General features: G+C 32.9%; 1 protein-coding gene across 1 annotated transcript in view; it reads right to left on the minus strand.

The window, feature by feature from the left end:
* Positions 1-18007, minus strand: part of LOC143256794 (rho GTPase-activating protein 8-like) — a 54554-nt gene that overhangs the window by 15709 nt on the left and 20838 nt on the right. Inside the window, 6 exon segments of the mRNA XM_076514478.1 lie at positions 2839-2915; positions 3809-3931; positions 10673-10715; positions 10718-10770; positions 11527-11613; positions 15358-15489. Of these exon segments, the coding sequence (XP_076370593.1) occupies positions 2839-2915; positions 3809-3931; positions 10673-10715; positions 10718-10770; positions 11527-11613; positions 15358-15489 (515 nt within the window).

An 18007-nucleotide genomic window follows, 5' to 3' on the forward strand; every position in this document is an offset into this window, starting at 1 on the left:
GATTGTCATGTGGGTTTAACAAATTTATTCATATCCAAGAAATTTGAGAGGAGGTTCTTATTTTATTTTTTGCCATGTAAATATGTGCAGTTTATGTTTCTAATTGGATGGGCAATCTCAAAAAAGGATGAAAGAAAAAACTTAAAAAGGAGAAAATCAGAATGCCAGAAAGTGCATCATGTGACACCTAGCAGTGAAGAGAGACTTTAGTTAAATATTGCATTTTGAAATTAAAAACATAAAACTTTGTATTACAAACTATATTTTGATACTAATTTTACTGATATACATTGATAAATTATTAATTATATTTTTAATGTAACTCTGTATAAAGGTTGTGATATGCCTAGTGTTAAATGCTGTAAAAAATACCATGCAGAGAAAACATGTAGTAATAGTTTACTTTAATTAGGTATTTTTAATTAATTATTCAGCAAAAAATATATTGTTTTTTAAACTGATTAGAGAGATTGCGTTTTTGGTTTTCTTATCACTGAAATAACAGATCTATTAACTGAAATATGAAATCAATGTTTGTGTCATTCCTTATACCCTTTCAGAACATCTGAATGATTTGATAGTTAATAATGAAATATACCTTAAATTTTAGCCATAAAAAAAATGTTTGTTTGTTTTTCTTATAACAAAGCCACATTGTGTTCTTTTATACATGTAGATATTCTTAATACTTAACCATTGCTTTCAAAGTAGAAAGAATTATCTATTTTATAAGAGTTTACCAATTTAGAGAACTCTGTGCTTCAATATCATAGAAATGAAACACAGGGTATCTACTGTAATCACTAAATAATAGGGGTGAGAAAAAGTGCACTGCAATACACATACCACAATACCATACATACAATGTATAAAACTTCTACTACATCTCTGTTTGAATGACTTAAGAGTAATTGTTACATTTTTTACTTTAGCAAATAGCTATTTTAAAAGACATATATTTATTAACCAATATACAATGTGCAATTTACTTACAACCACAAGATCACAGAATTAAGCCTTTTCTTATACAAATTAAAGATGAATAAGTGTGGCAGAATAAATATGACAGCACACTTTTGCACATTTATTGTTGTACTGCGATATATATTTTATGTATCACATATCTTACAGTTTTATAAAATACTGTACTGTTACTTTCTTACAAACTAGTAATAGTTGTGTGACACAATAAACCTAGCACTACAAGTTCAATATCTTTGTTGTTGTTTTTTTTGTTTTGTATTTATGCACAAAGCTATGCAAAGGGCTGTCTGTGCTCTGCCCAACCACTGGTATCAAAACCCAGTTTATTGCATTGTAAGTCTGCAGACATACTGCTGTGCCACTGGAGGGGCAGCTCAAAATCATATATTGCATTACTATAAAATTAAGCTGACTTATAAAACCAAACTTAAAAAAAATAAAAATGGTTTGTTTGGTGTTGGCGACCCACTTCTCTGAGGGTTAGGGTTGACACTTCCATGATATATGCATGTATAAGTGTATATATATTGTGCAGTTGCAGTTATTACAATATGCACTCTAAAGATATATGTTTGTGCATATTTCACCTTTCTTAGGCCTCTACACTCTTCATTTCTCAATTCACCCTCTTCTTTGTGCTTAGCAGATGAATTCATCACTTGTGAACATACTGTTTATTTAAACACTGTGCACCAGCCATTTTACTCCTCAAAAACATATCACCCTCTGGTCCTTAATCAGTAATCACCCTCTGCTTTATGCCAGTTGACTTATAAGATGTAAGCATCTTATAAATTCAACTGTCTTCTTTTATGGGGGTACAACCCCATAACTGTCACATTTTCCATATTTAGTCATAATCATCAAAGCATTTAATAATTAAAATAGGTTAGCATACTTGTGATATTTATCAGTGTTACTACACCAGTACTTTACATTATAAGACTAATTTTCAGTGTTTGTTGACAAACTTGGTATCAGAACACAGTTTAGAATGAAAATGTTTATACTGTGTATTTTTCACTTGTTAACAATGTGAAATAAAAAAAACAGCCTTTAAACATTCCAATCTCTGACTTTGTGAACCATTTGAGCTGTACATTTGATCATCTTATAATGTTGACAAAATTGTTGCTAACACTTCCACTCTATTTCAAGTCCAAACAATACCTATCACAAGTAAAACTACCAGGTCTCAAGCTTTCACATCATGTTTTGATTGAAAAATAAATCTATAGCAACAGAGCAAAACCATAACCCCTCTCCAAATTTCTTGTTTTTTTACATAGTGATAACTTGTGCTACGTTTTATTGCTATAATTATAACCAATAGAAAGCTGATACTTTGGAAAATATACATCTGCAGGTTTCACTCCAGAGAAAACCAAATAGCTGAGATTTTGTGATAATTTACATTAGATTCACTAGTATATCTATTATGTTAAACCTAATCCTTTAGTTGCTTCTTCTGTCCCTTGTTAAAATTATATATTTAGATTTTAGCATTAAAATACATTTGCAAATAAAATAAATATGACACTACTTAAAAATGTGAAATCAAATTTTACACAAGATTAGGAAAAAAAAATTGTATTTGTACATATAATACTCAGGGTTAATAGATATTTTTAATGATTTGAGAGATAAATATAACTATTGTTACAGCACAAAAAACCCTTTCAAAATTACCCCTCACAAAAATGTTTTTAAATGATAAACAAGAGCAAAAGGTTTTCCTTAAACACAGAATGCTTGAGTAAACTGCATTCTAATTTCTTGTGCCAGCTCACAATTAGATTCATTACACATACAGACACACAAATTTATATACACACACACACACAGTAAACATACCTGTATCATTGTCAAGGTAAGCAATGCATGTCTTCACGACACGGGGTATTGCATCACCACTGTTGTGTTCCTTTATACTTAAGGAGATATACAAAGCTTAATGATAAATCCTCAGTAAAACAGCATACATAAAACATACACAAACAGAAACTTAAAAACCAAATTATGTATTTACATTTTAGTATAAAACATTACCCACGGCATGAAAAAAAGACAAAATATTATGCCACTTAAGACATTATATCAACATTGATTTAAGATTAAAAAAAGATACTATCTTGGTATTTATCAAACACTGTTGATGACTGATAAATATGTATTGATTTGAGATGTAAATATAGACAAGTATATTAAGTCCTCCCAATCTATTGTGTCAGGCCTTTTTTAAATGGGCTAAAATAATTAGGTTTTTCATTTTCACTTTTGACAACTTATATTTATATATTAACAAACATTTTTTTATGATCAGTTGTTATATTTCAGCACAAAGATTATTTGATAAATAAAAGTTACATATTGTGATTTATATGCAATATATGTCAATGAAATTACAGTAAAGAATAGGAATGGTTTTCTGTAGTGTTTATGGTACATAATTCAAAATAAATCTGACATAGACCATCACAAACAGTATTTTCAATGTCTTCTAGCAAGCACTAACTGCAAAACTTCATAACATGTGAATAAATTTTGGCAGATAATTAAAAATATGTTGAGAAATGGTTTATCCAATTTAATTCAGGAACATAATTTGTAAAACATGAAAGACACCTGAATTTTCTCAGACAAATTACAGAAGGGGTTAACAAGTACCAAACTATGGATAATATTGAATAATCAAGTTCATCCGAAATCTTTAAAGTGCAGTAATCTGAGTTTAAAAAGTACTTCTCATCAAGATTTCTATTTGATAATTGTTTCTTGTTGGGTTTTACATTATACACTGGTATCTAAATAAAGAATTGCTTACAAAGACAATGAAACTCGGAACTGTTGAGTAGAACAGACAGGAGTTACAACATTTAGACTGCTACAACTTGATGATCTAGGAAACCATGATCCTTTGGCAGCTGCTTTAAGTTGCTTGTCATAACTATGAATGAACACAACATTAAAAATTCATTAAATTAAATGTTATAAAACATCATATATAAGTTAACTTTTAACAGAATGCTTCTGCCTATTAAATAACACATAGTAGTGTAATAGTAATTGTATTATAAAGAGAATACCTTCTCATTACTATATCTTGAAGTCTTTGTGTTCAGTTTTATGTAATTAAATACACAATATATGAACAAAGTATTTTTGAAGAAAATAAATGCATTAAGGTCACAAAGGTTATGCTTTAAATTTTCTTATACCAGTTTAAGTGTGTCATACTTTGTAAATGTAAATTGTGTCTTAAATATTACTATACAGATATAAAAATGCAGGAGGTCATAGACCATTATAAAACACTATTAAGAACATTTTATAAGCAGGTTTGTTTTTCTTTTAGTGGACTCTTCAGCCTAGTCCTAGATTACCCATTATATAACATTGGTGATTACTAAATGTTCCACAGAATGGTCTTTTACTCAGCATAATAGAATATAAAAAAAACCCTCAAAATAACAACATGTTAGAACAGACTTGATTTCATTTTCCTATTGTGTATAGAAGCAGACATTCTTTGTCAACTCAGATTTGATGAAATTATCTAGGATTTTGCAATTAGAAAACAGAGAAATAAACTATTTTAATTTCAGCATATATCTAAGTTTTGTTTCATTTTGAAAGATAAAAATTTATTTCAGTTTAGTATTTGTTTTATTTTAAATTTATACACTGCTGGTCAAAACCTTAAGGCTAATGAATATAAAGAAAAAATTTGCATTTTGCATTGTTAGACTCAACCACTTATTTGAAGAGTCTCAAAAGATGAAAATAAGAAAAGGGAAAATAAAAATAAAAAACTTTTTTAGCATTTAATAGGGAAAATGTGAACACTTTGAATTAACCCTAAACACTAGCTGATTAAAAGTTTAAGACCATACTGAAACAAAGTGTTGATTGGTAAACACGTAACGAAATTTAGTAATTTGTGTTCAACCATTAGTGTTATCAATATCTCTCACTGACATCTCCTGTGTTACATTGGGTAAAAACACGACAAAGGCTAAAAAGTTGACAGAGTATGAACATAGCAGAATTATCGAGCTGCAAAAGCAAGGTCTTTCTCAATGTGCCATTGATGGTGAGATTGAGCATAGTAAAACTGCCCTTGCAAATTTCTTAAAAAACCCTGAGGGATACAGAACAAGACTTTAAAATGGTCGGCCCAAGAAAATTTTACCGGTGTTGAGCAGGAGGATTCGACAGGTTGTCCGACAAAACACCAGTTGATCGTTGAACCAGATTAAGGCCCTTACGGACGCAGAATGCAGCTCAAGAACAATAAGACAGCATCTGCGAGATTAATGCTTTAAAAACCGTAAACATCTTCAAAGGCCACGCCTCCTTCCACACCACGAAGCAACTCGGTTAAACTTTGCTGAGAAGCACCAAACATGGGACATAGAAAAGTGGAAGAAGGTTTTGTTCTCTGATTAGAAAACAATTTAACCTGGATGGTCCAGATGGCTTCCAACATTACTGGCACAATAAGGATATCCCACCAGAGAAATATTCTACATGACACAGTGGAGGAGGTTCCATCATGGTCTGGGGTGCTTTTTCCTTCTATGGAACAATGGAGCTTCAAGTTATACAGGAGTGTCAAACAGCAGCTGGCTACATTGGCATGTTGGAGAGAGCATCCTTATTGACTGAAGGCCCTTGCTTGTGTTGAAATGACTGGATCTTTCAGCAGGACAATGCTGCAATACACAATTCCCGCAGGACAAAGGATTTTTTCATGGCAAATAATGTGATTCTTTTGTACCATTCAGTGTGTTCACCCGAACTGAACCCCATAGAAAATGTTTGAGAGTGGATGGCAAGAGAAGTCTATAGAAATGGATGTCAATTCCAAACAGTGCATGATCTTCGTGAAGCCATCTTCACCACTTGGAATAACATTCCAGCCAGCCTTCTGCAAATGCTTATATCGACCATGCCAAAGCGAATGTTTGCAGTTATTCATAATGACGGTCGTGCAACTCACTACTGAGACCTCTCGTTGGGCATTTCCTACCCTGTTTGGAACTTCTTTTTGGTATGGTCTTAAATATTTGACCAGCTAATATTTAGACTAATTTTATAGTCTCCACATTTTCCCTATTAAATGCTAAAAAAGTTTTTTTTTATTTTTATTTTCCCTTTTCTTATTTTCATTTTTTGAAGCTCTACTTAAATAAGCGGTTGAGTCTAACAATGCAAAATGCATATTTTTTCTTTACGTTCATTCGGCCTTGAGATTTTGGCCAGCAGTGTATGTAGACACACACACATACATACATATAGGGCACTATCATCTTTAGCCTCTTTATAGTGTTGCAATAAAGTCAGGCCTCATGAGAGATGGAAGCATAATCTCTGTATCATAATAAAATGATAAAAGCATTCATAAAAATACCATACACGTTTTCAAATAATATTAGTTTTATTTTGAACAAACAAATAATTGTGTTATGTAAGAAAAAGTACAAGTCTGTAGTTATATGCTTATGGAGAAAATAATGACGTAGTTGGAGATTTTCAAGAATATTATAGACCATATTGTGTCTTATTATATTTAAAAACATGAAGGATCAACTGAAAAAATTAGATTGATTGATTGATTGATTTAGTGTTTTATGGCACAAAGCAGCGAGGCCATCTGCGCGAGACATTCGGTAAAAATGTAAAAAAAAAAAAATAAATAAATAAATGTAGTAATAGACATAAATGGAACTGAAGGTAAAACAAAAAAGTATAAAACCAATGTTGATACCTAGTCTACAATGTTAAGATAAAAGGTAGAGTATAAGAAGTTGTAAGGTATTTACTCTAGCAAAAAGGTAATGATCATAACCCGCCAGGAAGATTAACAGGTAAGTTCAAGAACCACCGTCAATCACCTGAAGTTGGCCTTTCCAGTCCTGGTTCTGGGTTATGTGTCATAGCAGCTATTATCAAAATGTAAAAGAAAGTAAAAGTTTTAAAAGACACTCCATAAAATCGTAATAATGAGTAGCCAAATGTCCAGTAAAAGGATAAAGTCAAGTAAATGGAGTAAAATTTGTAGAAGTAATTGAAGATAAAAGCAAAACGGCAATTAAGACAGAAAATGGCGTAAAAACCAATGTTGACATCCAGTCAACAAAGTTGTAAAGAACTACCTGTAGCAGAATGGTAATGATCGTAACCCGCCAGGAAGACTAACAGGTAAGTATAAAAACCACCGTCAGTCACCTGAAGTTGGTCTTTCCAGTCCTGGTTCCGGTTATGAGTCAATATGGCCAGTACTAAAAGTTAATTAGTAAAAGTGTGAAATGATATGCAGTAAAAGTATAATAACAACTCGCCAGGATGACTAACGAGTAGTTCAAACGGATAGTTCAAACAGGAGCGTTAGTCACCTGAAGTTGGCCTTTCCAGTCCTGGTGTCGAGTTATTTAATGTTCTGGCCATTGTCCAATGTCAAATTGAATGACAGAGATTAAAACTGTAAAAAAGGAACCACAATTAAAAAGGTGTAATGAATAAACATGCAACACTTAAATGAGATTAAAAAGGTTAATGGCCATTAAAAAATTAAAAACATTATCAAGGTGGACAGAGTCACCATAACCAATAACTCTGTCCAATGTTACAGATTGACCCTGGGAAAAATATGTTTAAAATATTGCCGTCGTTGAGAATTGTAACGATGGCAAGAAAGTAAAACGTGGCTGATAGTGATTTGAGTGTTACACAAATTACACATTGGTGCATCAGTTCCAGATAAAAGAAAATGATGAGTTAAAAAACTGTGACCAATGCGTAGCCTAGTGAGAACAACTTCTTCCTTCCGAACTTTACGGAAGCTAGATGGCCAAAGTCCAATTTTGGGTTTGATTTGAAAAAGTTTGTTGTCACGTTGCTCACTCCAAGTGGACTGCCAGCTTGCACGGAGCCGACCCTTGAAGATAACACCATAGACCATGTACGGAATAGACATAGGAGTGATGGTGCTGAAGCAGACATATTTAGCTGCCATGTCTGCAAGCTCGTTCCATAAATACCAACATGGCCTGATATCCAGAAAAACTGGATTGAAGTAGCTGCTAATGAGAAACAGGCCAGTCGGTTACGAATATCAGCGAGAATAGGATGTGAGCCAACGTGTAGCGATTCCAAGGCAAGTATAGAACTAAGCGAATCAGTATAAATAGTGCAGTTGGAGTACTGCTCAGCTGCAATATGATCCAGGGCAAGAGATATGGCATACAGTTCAGCAGTGAACACAGAAGCTGTAGAAGGGATTCTGCGGCAACTACTGACCCATAGCAAACCATAGCAGAGCCCACTGAATTACCTGATTTGGAACCATCTGTATAAATAGGAACTGAATGATTGTTTGAAAGATATTCATTGAATAAAGACGGTACTTCCAATCTGGAGTATCTGCCTTTTTAGGTGACTGAAAGAAAGGTCACATTTGGGGGCTGTAATAAGCCATGGTGGGATGGGCCGACCTGTGGAACATGCAATGTTATCCAAGGACAGACCCAATTCATCCAATTGCTTCCGGATGCGAAGGCCAAACGGAGCAATGACAGATCGTCTGTTCTGAAAAGTACTGCCCACCGAGGAAGGAAAACACATTTCCAGGTGGGATGCTTTGGTAAGGAATGAAGTTTCAAGTATATTGTAAAGATAGTTGCAAATGGCGAAGGTGTAGAGAAGGTTCATGAGATTCAATGTATATACTTTGAACTGGAGAGGTGCGGAAAGCCCCAGTGCAGAGTCGAAGTCCTTGGTGATGAACGGGGTCCAGCATCTTTAAGGCGAGGGTCTGGCAGAGCCATAGACCATTGATCCATAATCGAAGTTTCGATCTAATAAGAGCACGATATACCTTTAACATTGAACAGCGATCTGCCCCCAACTGGTAGAAGAGAGAACACGGAGGATGTTCAGTGCTCTTGTGCATTTGACCAAGCTGCTTTAAGTGTGGTATAAAGGTCAGTTTACGATCAAAGATAAGCCCCAAGAACTTGGTCTCCGGGACAACTGGCAGCAAAACTCCACCGATATGAAGTTCAGGATCAGGGTGAATACCCCGTCGACGGCAAAAGTGCATGCATACAGTTTTGGAGAGAGAGAAATTAAAGCCGTTCGCCATAGTCCACTTCCATTACACAATTGAGGGCGGTTTGTAGTTGCCGCTCAATATATCTCATGTTTGACGACTGACATGAGATGTGAAAGTCATCGACATACAGCCCATTCGCAACAGTGAGAGGGAGTTGTTCAGTGATGGCATTTATCTTTATACTGAAGAGTGTAACACTCAATACACAGCCTTGAGGGACTCCAAGTTCCTGTACAAAAGAACGGGAAAGTGTCGAACCCACACGAACCTGGAATCTCCTGTCCATTAAAAATTTTTTAATAAACATGGGTAGATGGCCACGTAACCCATATGTATGGAGGTCTCAAAACGCCATACCTCCATGTTGTGTCGTAAGCCTTCTCTATGTCAAAGAATATTGATACAAGATGTTGGCGGTTGAGAAAGGCTTCTCTGATAGATGTTTCAAGACAATTAGGTGGTCTGTGGTGGAGTGCTGTCGACGGAACCCACACTGGGTGGGCGAGAGGAGGTTGTTTGATTCAAGGAACCAAACAAGGCGAGCATTAACCATCCTTTCTAATGTCTTACAGAGACAGCTCGTCAAAGCAATTGGATGGTAGTTTGAAGGAATCTTGGGATCTTTCCTGGCTTAGAGAAAGGTAAAATAATAGCCTGGCCAAGCATCAGGAAAAACATTCTTCTGCCAGATCCGGTTGAAAACAATCAGAAGGACATTAAGAGAAGCAGGAGATAAATGGTGCAGCATGTCATAATGAATATCATCAGGTCCAACAGACGTACTGGCAGACCGATGAAGGGCCATTTTAGTTCCACCAGGGTAAAAGGACGATTATAGTCAAAGAAACAGTTAGTTCGAAGGAAAGAGGTGATCGCTCGCCCGAGTCTTGGTGGCCAGGAAGGTGGAGGAACAAGCAGAAGTGCTAGATACCCGGCAAAAGCTTGAAAAAAAAAAAAAAAAATTAGCATGAGAAGAGAAATCCAACAACTCAAACCACTTCTGAAAAGTGGACTGTTTCCTTCATCACGAATACATGCCAATTAACCACCTAATATATTGTACATTTTGCTAAAAAAAGTACTACAAATCCTGCAAAACTTTATTCATTCTATGAATAAAATTTATAGGTACAAGAATTCATCGTAAAATGTTTTCTTCAGCTACACGAATGCAACAGGGTAGAAATTAAAGTAAATTTTAGGGACATCTTTTATTCACTAATTACATATGATAGTTTTGGTGAACAAAGTTATAGGAAATTAGGTGTAGTAGTGTGATATTAATTTGTAAAATAAATCTATAAACATTGATTCAAAGTATTTCTGAGCTCCAGATGTCTCAATTCTCTTCAAGAACATAAATCTGCAACACAAATCTTTCTAAATGAAAAGTGTTTTAAAAATTATGTATAACTGTACAGTATGTTGCATGTACATCATGCCAATAAGAAGTTGTACAAGCAAAATCTGATGTATCAAGAAAAATAGGTACCACCTATCTATGAAATAACATATCCCAATTACTCAGTGATATCAAAAATACATAGTTTATAAGCCCATGCATATACTTACTCTAAAACAACTTTTGGAATGGCCAACTGTTCAAAATGAAGATATTTTTAAGCTCGTCAAGATAATTGACATACATCATTTTCCTTCCAAACTTTACACTGTGAAATAAAATACATATTTACTAATATTCATAATTATTTCAAATACAATTATTTTACAACCAGCAACATGTAAAATACTAACCTAGTCACTCGGAAAATAGTTGTTCTTTTATGATAAATTTGTTACTTAAACTTTAAAAATACAGATAATATATAAAAGGTATATTAAAAATTGAAATACATAACTAGAATTTCAGCCTATACATATTTGTGCCTGGCTTCATATAAGAATATAAAATGTACTAAATTTATTACAATACCAAAACATACAAATAAAATGTTTTACAATTTATTTCTGCAAATCATTCAACTTTCTTCCCATAAGAATTTATTGTCAAATATTTAGTTCCTATTTAAAAGAAACATGTCACAATAAATTTTGTCTTTGCTAAAAGTATTACTAAGACAATGACTGTCATGGGTCATTAGTATGGATGGACATCTTTATTATATAATTAAAACGTTCATTTTTACTTGAAGCCTAAAATAGAGCAAGTTAAGACTAATGCATCAAAGAAAAGTGCTTGTTGCACCTTTCACCTAGCAAAGATCCATTTATATTTGGACAGGTACTGTATCTCTTTAATTCTTACCTTCAAAACCTATCCACATTTCTACAACATGACAATAGCTTTTAACACTTCAAGATAACTGGTGAAGAATGGACAAAAACAATATCTAAAAGTATAGGTATGTATATATTTTAATCATATATACTAAAAACAATGTTTTTAAAACTACATATAAACCTACCTGATAGCAGGTCGGAAAATCTGCCAGACTACTCTTATGAAGGTAGTGGGATGGACTAGATATAATGCTTTAAGATTCTTTTTATACCTAAAATGTATACAAAAGCTTTAGATTAGATAAATATATAAGTACCCTATAAGTCCATGTATTTGGTTTCTAGTTATACCATAAAAATATATGTAGTTTCTAGAATAATGACAATGTTGTTTAATTTTCTTATTATACATTAAATACATACAAATATAAATAAAAATTACACTGGTCAACAATTTTTTCCGAAATCTCAGTTGCATAAGATTTTTTTACTCATTCTTACCCTTTGTGACCTGCTAAATTCAAATATGAAAACGGTTCAGCTCTACATGCTCTAGTTTTAATGCAATTTTAAGTTTTCATTCTAGTCGTTTGTGGTCAAATGAACACGTTTCCTCACGATGCCTATATTGACAAACCGGCAACTGCTGCGATGCTCTTGTACATCTGACAGCTTCAGTGCTGCATGAGCTATGATAACGTGAGGTTGTCGTTACACTTGTCTCTAGCCTGTAACTTAGTTAAAGGTAAGACAATAGTGAGACACCGTGGGTCCCATCGCAGGAAGCGTGTTAATCACTTACACGCTTATGTTATCAACAGAGATATTAAAATTGTTTAGATTTTGTGGTCAAATTAATTACTTACACGTTTATGTTATCAACAGAGATATTAAAATTAGTGATGACGAGAAACCCACTTGTTGAGAATTTATATGCAAAAGCGGCTCGTTTGGGCTGAAAACACTTTACATAGAAGAGCGAACAACGTTTCGACCTTCTATGTAAAGTGTTTTCTCAGCAAACGGCCGCTTTTGCATATAAAGATATTAAAATTGTTTAGATTTTGTTTCAGATCTGATCATGGCTACAAAGAGACGTCAATGTGAGAACAAGCCGGACGCTTTCTGTTATATTTGTGGATGCTTCACGCTTATTCGCCAAAGCGTAATATAACGCCGTTTGTGGCGTGCTTATAAAGCGTACTTTGGACTTGCTCTTGGTGACCAAGACAAGAAATGGGCCCCACATATTGTGTGTCATAACTGCGAGGAAATGCTGCGTGACTGGACAAAAGTGAAACGTAAGGGTTTACCTTTGGAATTCCCATGACCTGGCAAGAACCGATGGACCACACAACTGACTGCTATTTTGTCTGGTCAATACAAAGGGCATTGGCAAGAAAAGCAGACAAAATCTCATATCCCTGTATCCCCTCAGCAATCCGACCTACTCTGCACTCTGATGAGCTCCCAATCCCAGTTTTCAAAGGATTTCTTCCATCTGAAGATGTGGGTAGTGACCAAGAACAAGAGACTGCTGATGAAACTCAAAAATATTTTCAGAATCTGGCGATCCTTCTTATGAGACCCCACAGTCATTAACTCCTCAACAGTTTAGCCAGCCGGGTTGAATGACCTTGTCAGTGATTTGGGTCTTTCCAAAATGTAGCTGAAGTGTTAGCTTCCAAGATGCAAGAAAAGAATCAGCTGAGCCATACAACTAAAGTGTCGTACTTCCGAAATCGGGAGCAGACTTTTGTGCCATTTTTTACAGAAGAGAATATGTTTGTTTATTGTCATAATATCTCAGGTCTTCTCCAGGAATTAGGGATGCCAGTATACCATCCAAATGACTGGCATTATTTCTAGATTGTTCTAAGCAAAGTTTGAAGTGCTTCTACTTCATAATGGCAATGTCTATGCAGCTGTTCCAATTGGACACTCTGGTAATTTACTGAGAGGAATATAATGACATTAAGACTGTGATTGACCTACTAAAATACCACGAGCAAAACTGGACAATTTGTGTGGACCTCAAAATGGTTAATTTCCTCCTAGGTCAACAAAGAGGATTTACAAAGTACCCTGCTATCTTTGCATGTGGGACAGCTGAGCTCGAGAAAAGCACTGGAACCAGAAGGAGTGGCCCATACGTGAAACTCTGAAGGCAGGTATGCCAAATATTGTCAACGATCCAATTGTCAGTCGAGAAAGATCATATTTCCTCCTCTGAAAAGCTGACAACTATGAAACCCTTGTAGCGAATATATGTTGTCAGCTTTTCGCGATCTTGGATGTAACATGAGTGTTAAACTCCATTACCTGTACAGTCATCTTGATAGATTCCTGAGAACCCAGGAGCTGTAAGTGACGAGCAAGGCAGGCGGTTCCATCAAGACCTCAACACCATGGAAGAGCGTCACCAAGGAGATGGGACAAACATATGATGGCAGATTACTGCTGGAGCATTAAACGAGAATGCCCTGAGACAGTCCACAAACGCAAGAGCTACAAGCAGAAATTCATGCCTGAGTAGACTGCAATTGAGCTTTGCCTCCTCATAGTAGCAAATGTCTTATCTACTAATCAGTTTTATATAAATAAATTGAAATATAACTTGATATAAAATTGAATTTATATAAATAACTTGAATACATTTATACTATCTTGCATTTTCTTTTTTATTACCCAGCTATATTAAAGAGTTTTATAACATATTTTATTACATATTTTTCATGATAGACTACAGCGTCAATGTGATGATGACGAAATTTTGAGATTTTCAAATACCTTGATTGCAAAAAAAGTAGAGCACTGAGGAAAAAACTAACTTCAGATCTGAAATCAGGGCAAGAAATTATGTAATACCAAGTGTTTGATATAAATGCAACAAAAACTTTGTTGACCTGTGAATTATTATGAATAAAATTTATGTATTTTGTTGCTATGACAATGTTTATTTTATTTCATTTAATTTCTCAATGAAAATGAAGTACATTGTTAACACATTATTGTTAATCTAAGATGTATGTATCTAGATTGAATTAATTACATAATAAGTGCTTACATATATATGCAAAGCTGATATCTGGTGCCAAATTATATACTACAGGGTGGTCAGAAAGTCACTGAGCAGTTTTGTAATCATATTTTATTCAGTCTATTTCAAGCCAGCAACTGATAGTGGTGTTTAGAAACAAAATAAGAAGGATCTAGGCCTGTATTGATGCCAATGGGGGTCACTTTCAACATTGTTTATAATTGTAATTCATATTTACTTCCTGTATTCTATATTGAAACATGTCTGTTAATAAATATATAAGTGCACAGTGACTTTCCGAACACCCTGTATATATATAATGTAGGAACAAATATCAGTTTTGTTACTGAAGTAAAATGTTAAAAACTTTCCTCTTTGCATCGAAAAAATCTCTTTTCCTCAAATGCAGTGTAATAAAAACAATGCACTGAGAAATAAAAAATAATTATTTTCCTCATTGTTTTTCAGGTATTGCAAAGTGGCTTCATGCAGTTTAAAATTTCCAGATAAAACATTAACATAAAATTTTCACTTCATAATTGTTTTAAATATTCATTTAAAAATTAGCATAAATTTATATGTTGAAAAAGGCTCTCATAATTATTCAAATGCCAAAATTCACTTTCATTTTGGAGACGATAAGTTGCTTCTGCTTTATATGCTGTTTATTTTGGGATCAGAAATCAAACAATGTTTTTTTAAGAGTAACACAGAATAAAGCATTTACATTTTGTTCAATAGCTATGGTTAATAGTTTTTGTGTTGTACATGCATACTTTAAAAGTTTTAAATATTTTAAAATCATATATGTATGTTTTTAACGTTAAAAGGTTTCATCAAACTCACAGCACTAATCACTATTATTTATTATAAAAAATCTACAATCTCATATACATACATATACACACTGATATAATGCTGTTTTTTAAGTGATACCATATTTGGTGTAAAAAGTTCAAAATCAGCTAGAACTTACTTTCTATCGAATGCTTTATAAGCAGACCACAGCCAGCCAAGAGAAGGTTTATTTTTTCTATTGAGACCATAATGGAAATAAACAAGTGTATAGTCATTTTCCACAAACTGGTCTAGTGTGTACATGAGGTACCTATGAAAAACATTATAGAATTAATAGTTTTTTTATGTACTTCTACATGCTAAATTCAATTTCATTATTTCAAGTTATTACAGCATATTTTAAAGTATACACATAGTACCACAACTTTCAATAAACAATTTCACTTAATAATAGTTAATTGAAACTAAAGTTCATCATTAAATGTACTTATATAATAACAGTTCTCCACCAATAATAAGAAACTTGTGAGATCTTTTTATGCACTTGAGAATTAACCTTACTGGATATATAATGGACAAAGATATTAACTCTATGTTTCAGAGAAATTGTTTTTTGATTATGAGATTAAAATGCAGTGAATTATTCAAAGTTACTAATGTAGAGCAAGCTGAGTTTGGGTTAAATGAAAGTAGTAACTATTGCACAATTATTAGCAAATTAAGAGAGTTAACTTCTCAAATCAGATTTTGGATTAACCACTAGATACTGTTTATTTTAGCAACTTTATCACAATCCACTGCAAGATAAAAATACATTTCTTATGTCCATACACAGTAGCATGTCATAGCATGATATATATATATATACACACACACACACACAGTTCACAATGAATAAACAACTTCTGTAACTCGACTGTCTAAGTATAGTTAGTTCAAGAACTGTTAATTCAAAAACACATTAAAGTTAGTAACAAAAATGTTAATCAATGGGACTTTATAATTTATACATCTTTAGAATGGAAGATATTTCTTTATGTTAAAGTTCTTTTACCCATCACAAAAAGAATATTTGAGTTTTATTTTTGAATTTAAAATACTGGCTTCTCAATCTTTTAGCTCAATAAATTTTAATGATATATGGATAACAAACCTATAAACAAAAATTATGTATAATTATTACATGTACCTCTACAAAGACATAGACTGACTTAAAAAGCATTTTCTGTGATTGAACAAGCTGGAATAATGAATGTACTGTTTGGAATTTACCTTTAAGTTAGTATGTTGTGTCTTTTGTTACTCAAACTTAGATAATATAATAGGTATCACATTATAACTTCCAAGCTGGTAAGCTTTGAATTTTTCATAATGAGCATAAAAGCATACTTATATATATATTAAAAAAAAGTTCACATAAGTAAAAATGAATTACAGAATGAAATACTAAATTCCTCGACAAATATAATTTATTTTACTTGCATTAAAATGAGTAATAGTTACAATGTTGTTCAAATCTTAACTAAGAATTTTCCCTCACTTTAAGAAAATCAAAAATTAATTGACTAATGTAATAGAAACCTTTTTGGTTATATTTGTTTTAGCCCTGTAATTGTTTATACCTTTTACCTGGAAATAAACGTTACATGTGGTGTAACAATGAATAGTTGTTTTTTTATATGGATATGGTTATCTTAATCTGCTTTCAATAAATAACATTTATACCGGTGCAGATAAATCCTCATTTTTATTTACCTTATTATTGTTTTTGAGGGTATAATAATACTGCATGTTCATCCCACTATTGTAGTATATCATGATCAGAATGTTTTTCTATTACCTCAGTGAATTAAAGAATTACTTTATATTTGATGCTAATCTATGTAAGAAGATGACAACATTGTACTTTTATATTAAAGTAAATACAGATTAAAATGTGTTTTACATCATTTTTATATTTTTTCATATTTACTTGTATTACAATTTACAAGTCAATTATTTCTGTCTTTCTATGATGGTAAAGAAAAAGAGCTTTTCATACCAATTATACCTGCGTAAAATGAGACTTGAAAACCAAAAGCTTAGGCCAAAAAGTTCCTTAGAGCATATAAATATCTCAACATTATCCCTGTGTTTCATCATTTCAAGCTTGCAAATATCAATCTTCAAGATTCAGCTACTTATTAACTATCAAGCCCTACAAGGTGAAGAAATTTCAAATGAAATAACAACTATCAGAAGAACTTAACAACCATCTAGGAGACTTCCTCAAGAACATCTCATGGTACAATTTTATACAATTAAAATATCTTGTGAACCCAAGCAATGATGACAAAACTGCTCAGGTTGAACATAACTTCTCTTGACCCTAACCATTTAATATTCAACTTAAGTAACATTATTTTATCTAATTAATGTATGTACTTGTCTTGTCTAAAAGTATTACATTGCACAAGTAGTGAATAAGACACAAAAAATGGATCCCAGTGATAGCAAATGGCATAATGATCAGTGTTATGAGGTTTAACAGGAGTTTTTAATTTATTTGTCAAAAACTTGTTTGTCTTGTCATTGATGAGAGATAAAACCATAAAATATACATAAATGTACTGATGAAACTTAAGTTTCTTTACTGAAGGTATATTATCTGGGTTATCTTAATTATAAAATAAAAAAAGCTAGGATCAAGCTTATTCTCAATGTTTTATCTGTATTTCTTTAAACCTACCTGAAAAACTTGGCAAGCTTAATCTCAGAAAATAACTTCAAAATACTTGCATACAAACATGAAGTATTTAGGTTTCATGTTAGAAAACAGTTCACATACA

This window comes from Tachypleus tridentatus, chromosome 7 (genome assembly GCF_004210375.1).
Source record: "Tachypleus tridentatus isolate NWPU-2018 chromosome 7, ASM421037v1, whole genome shotgun sequence".
Taxonomy (NCBI): domain Eukaryota; kingdom Metazoa; phylum Arthropoda; class Merostomata; order Xiphosura; family Limulidae; genus Tachypleus; species Tachypleus tridentatus.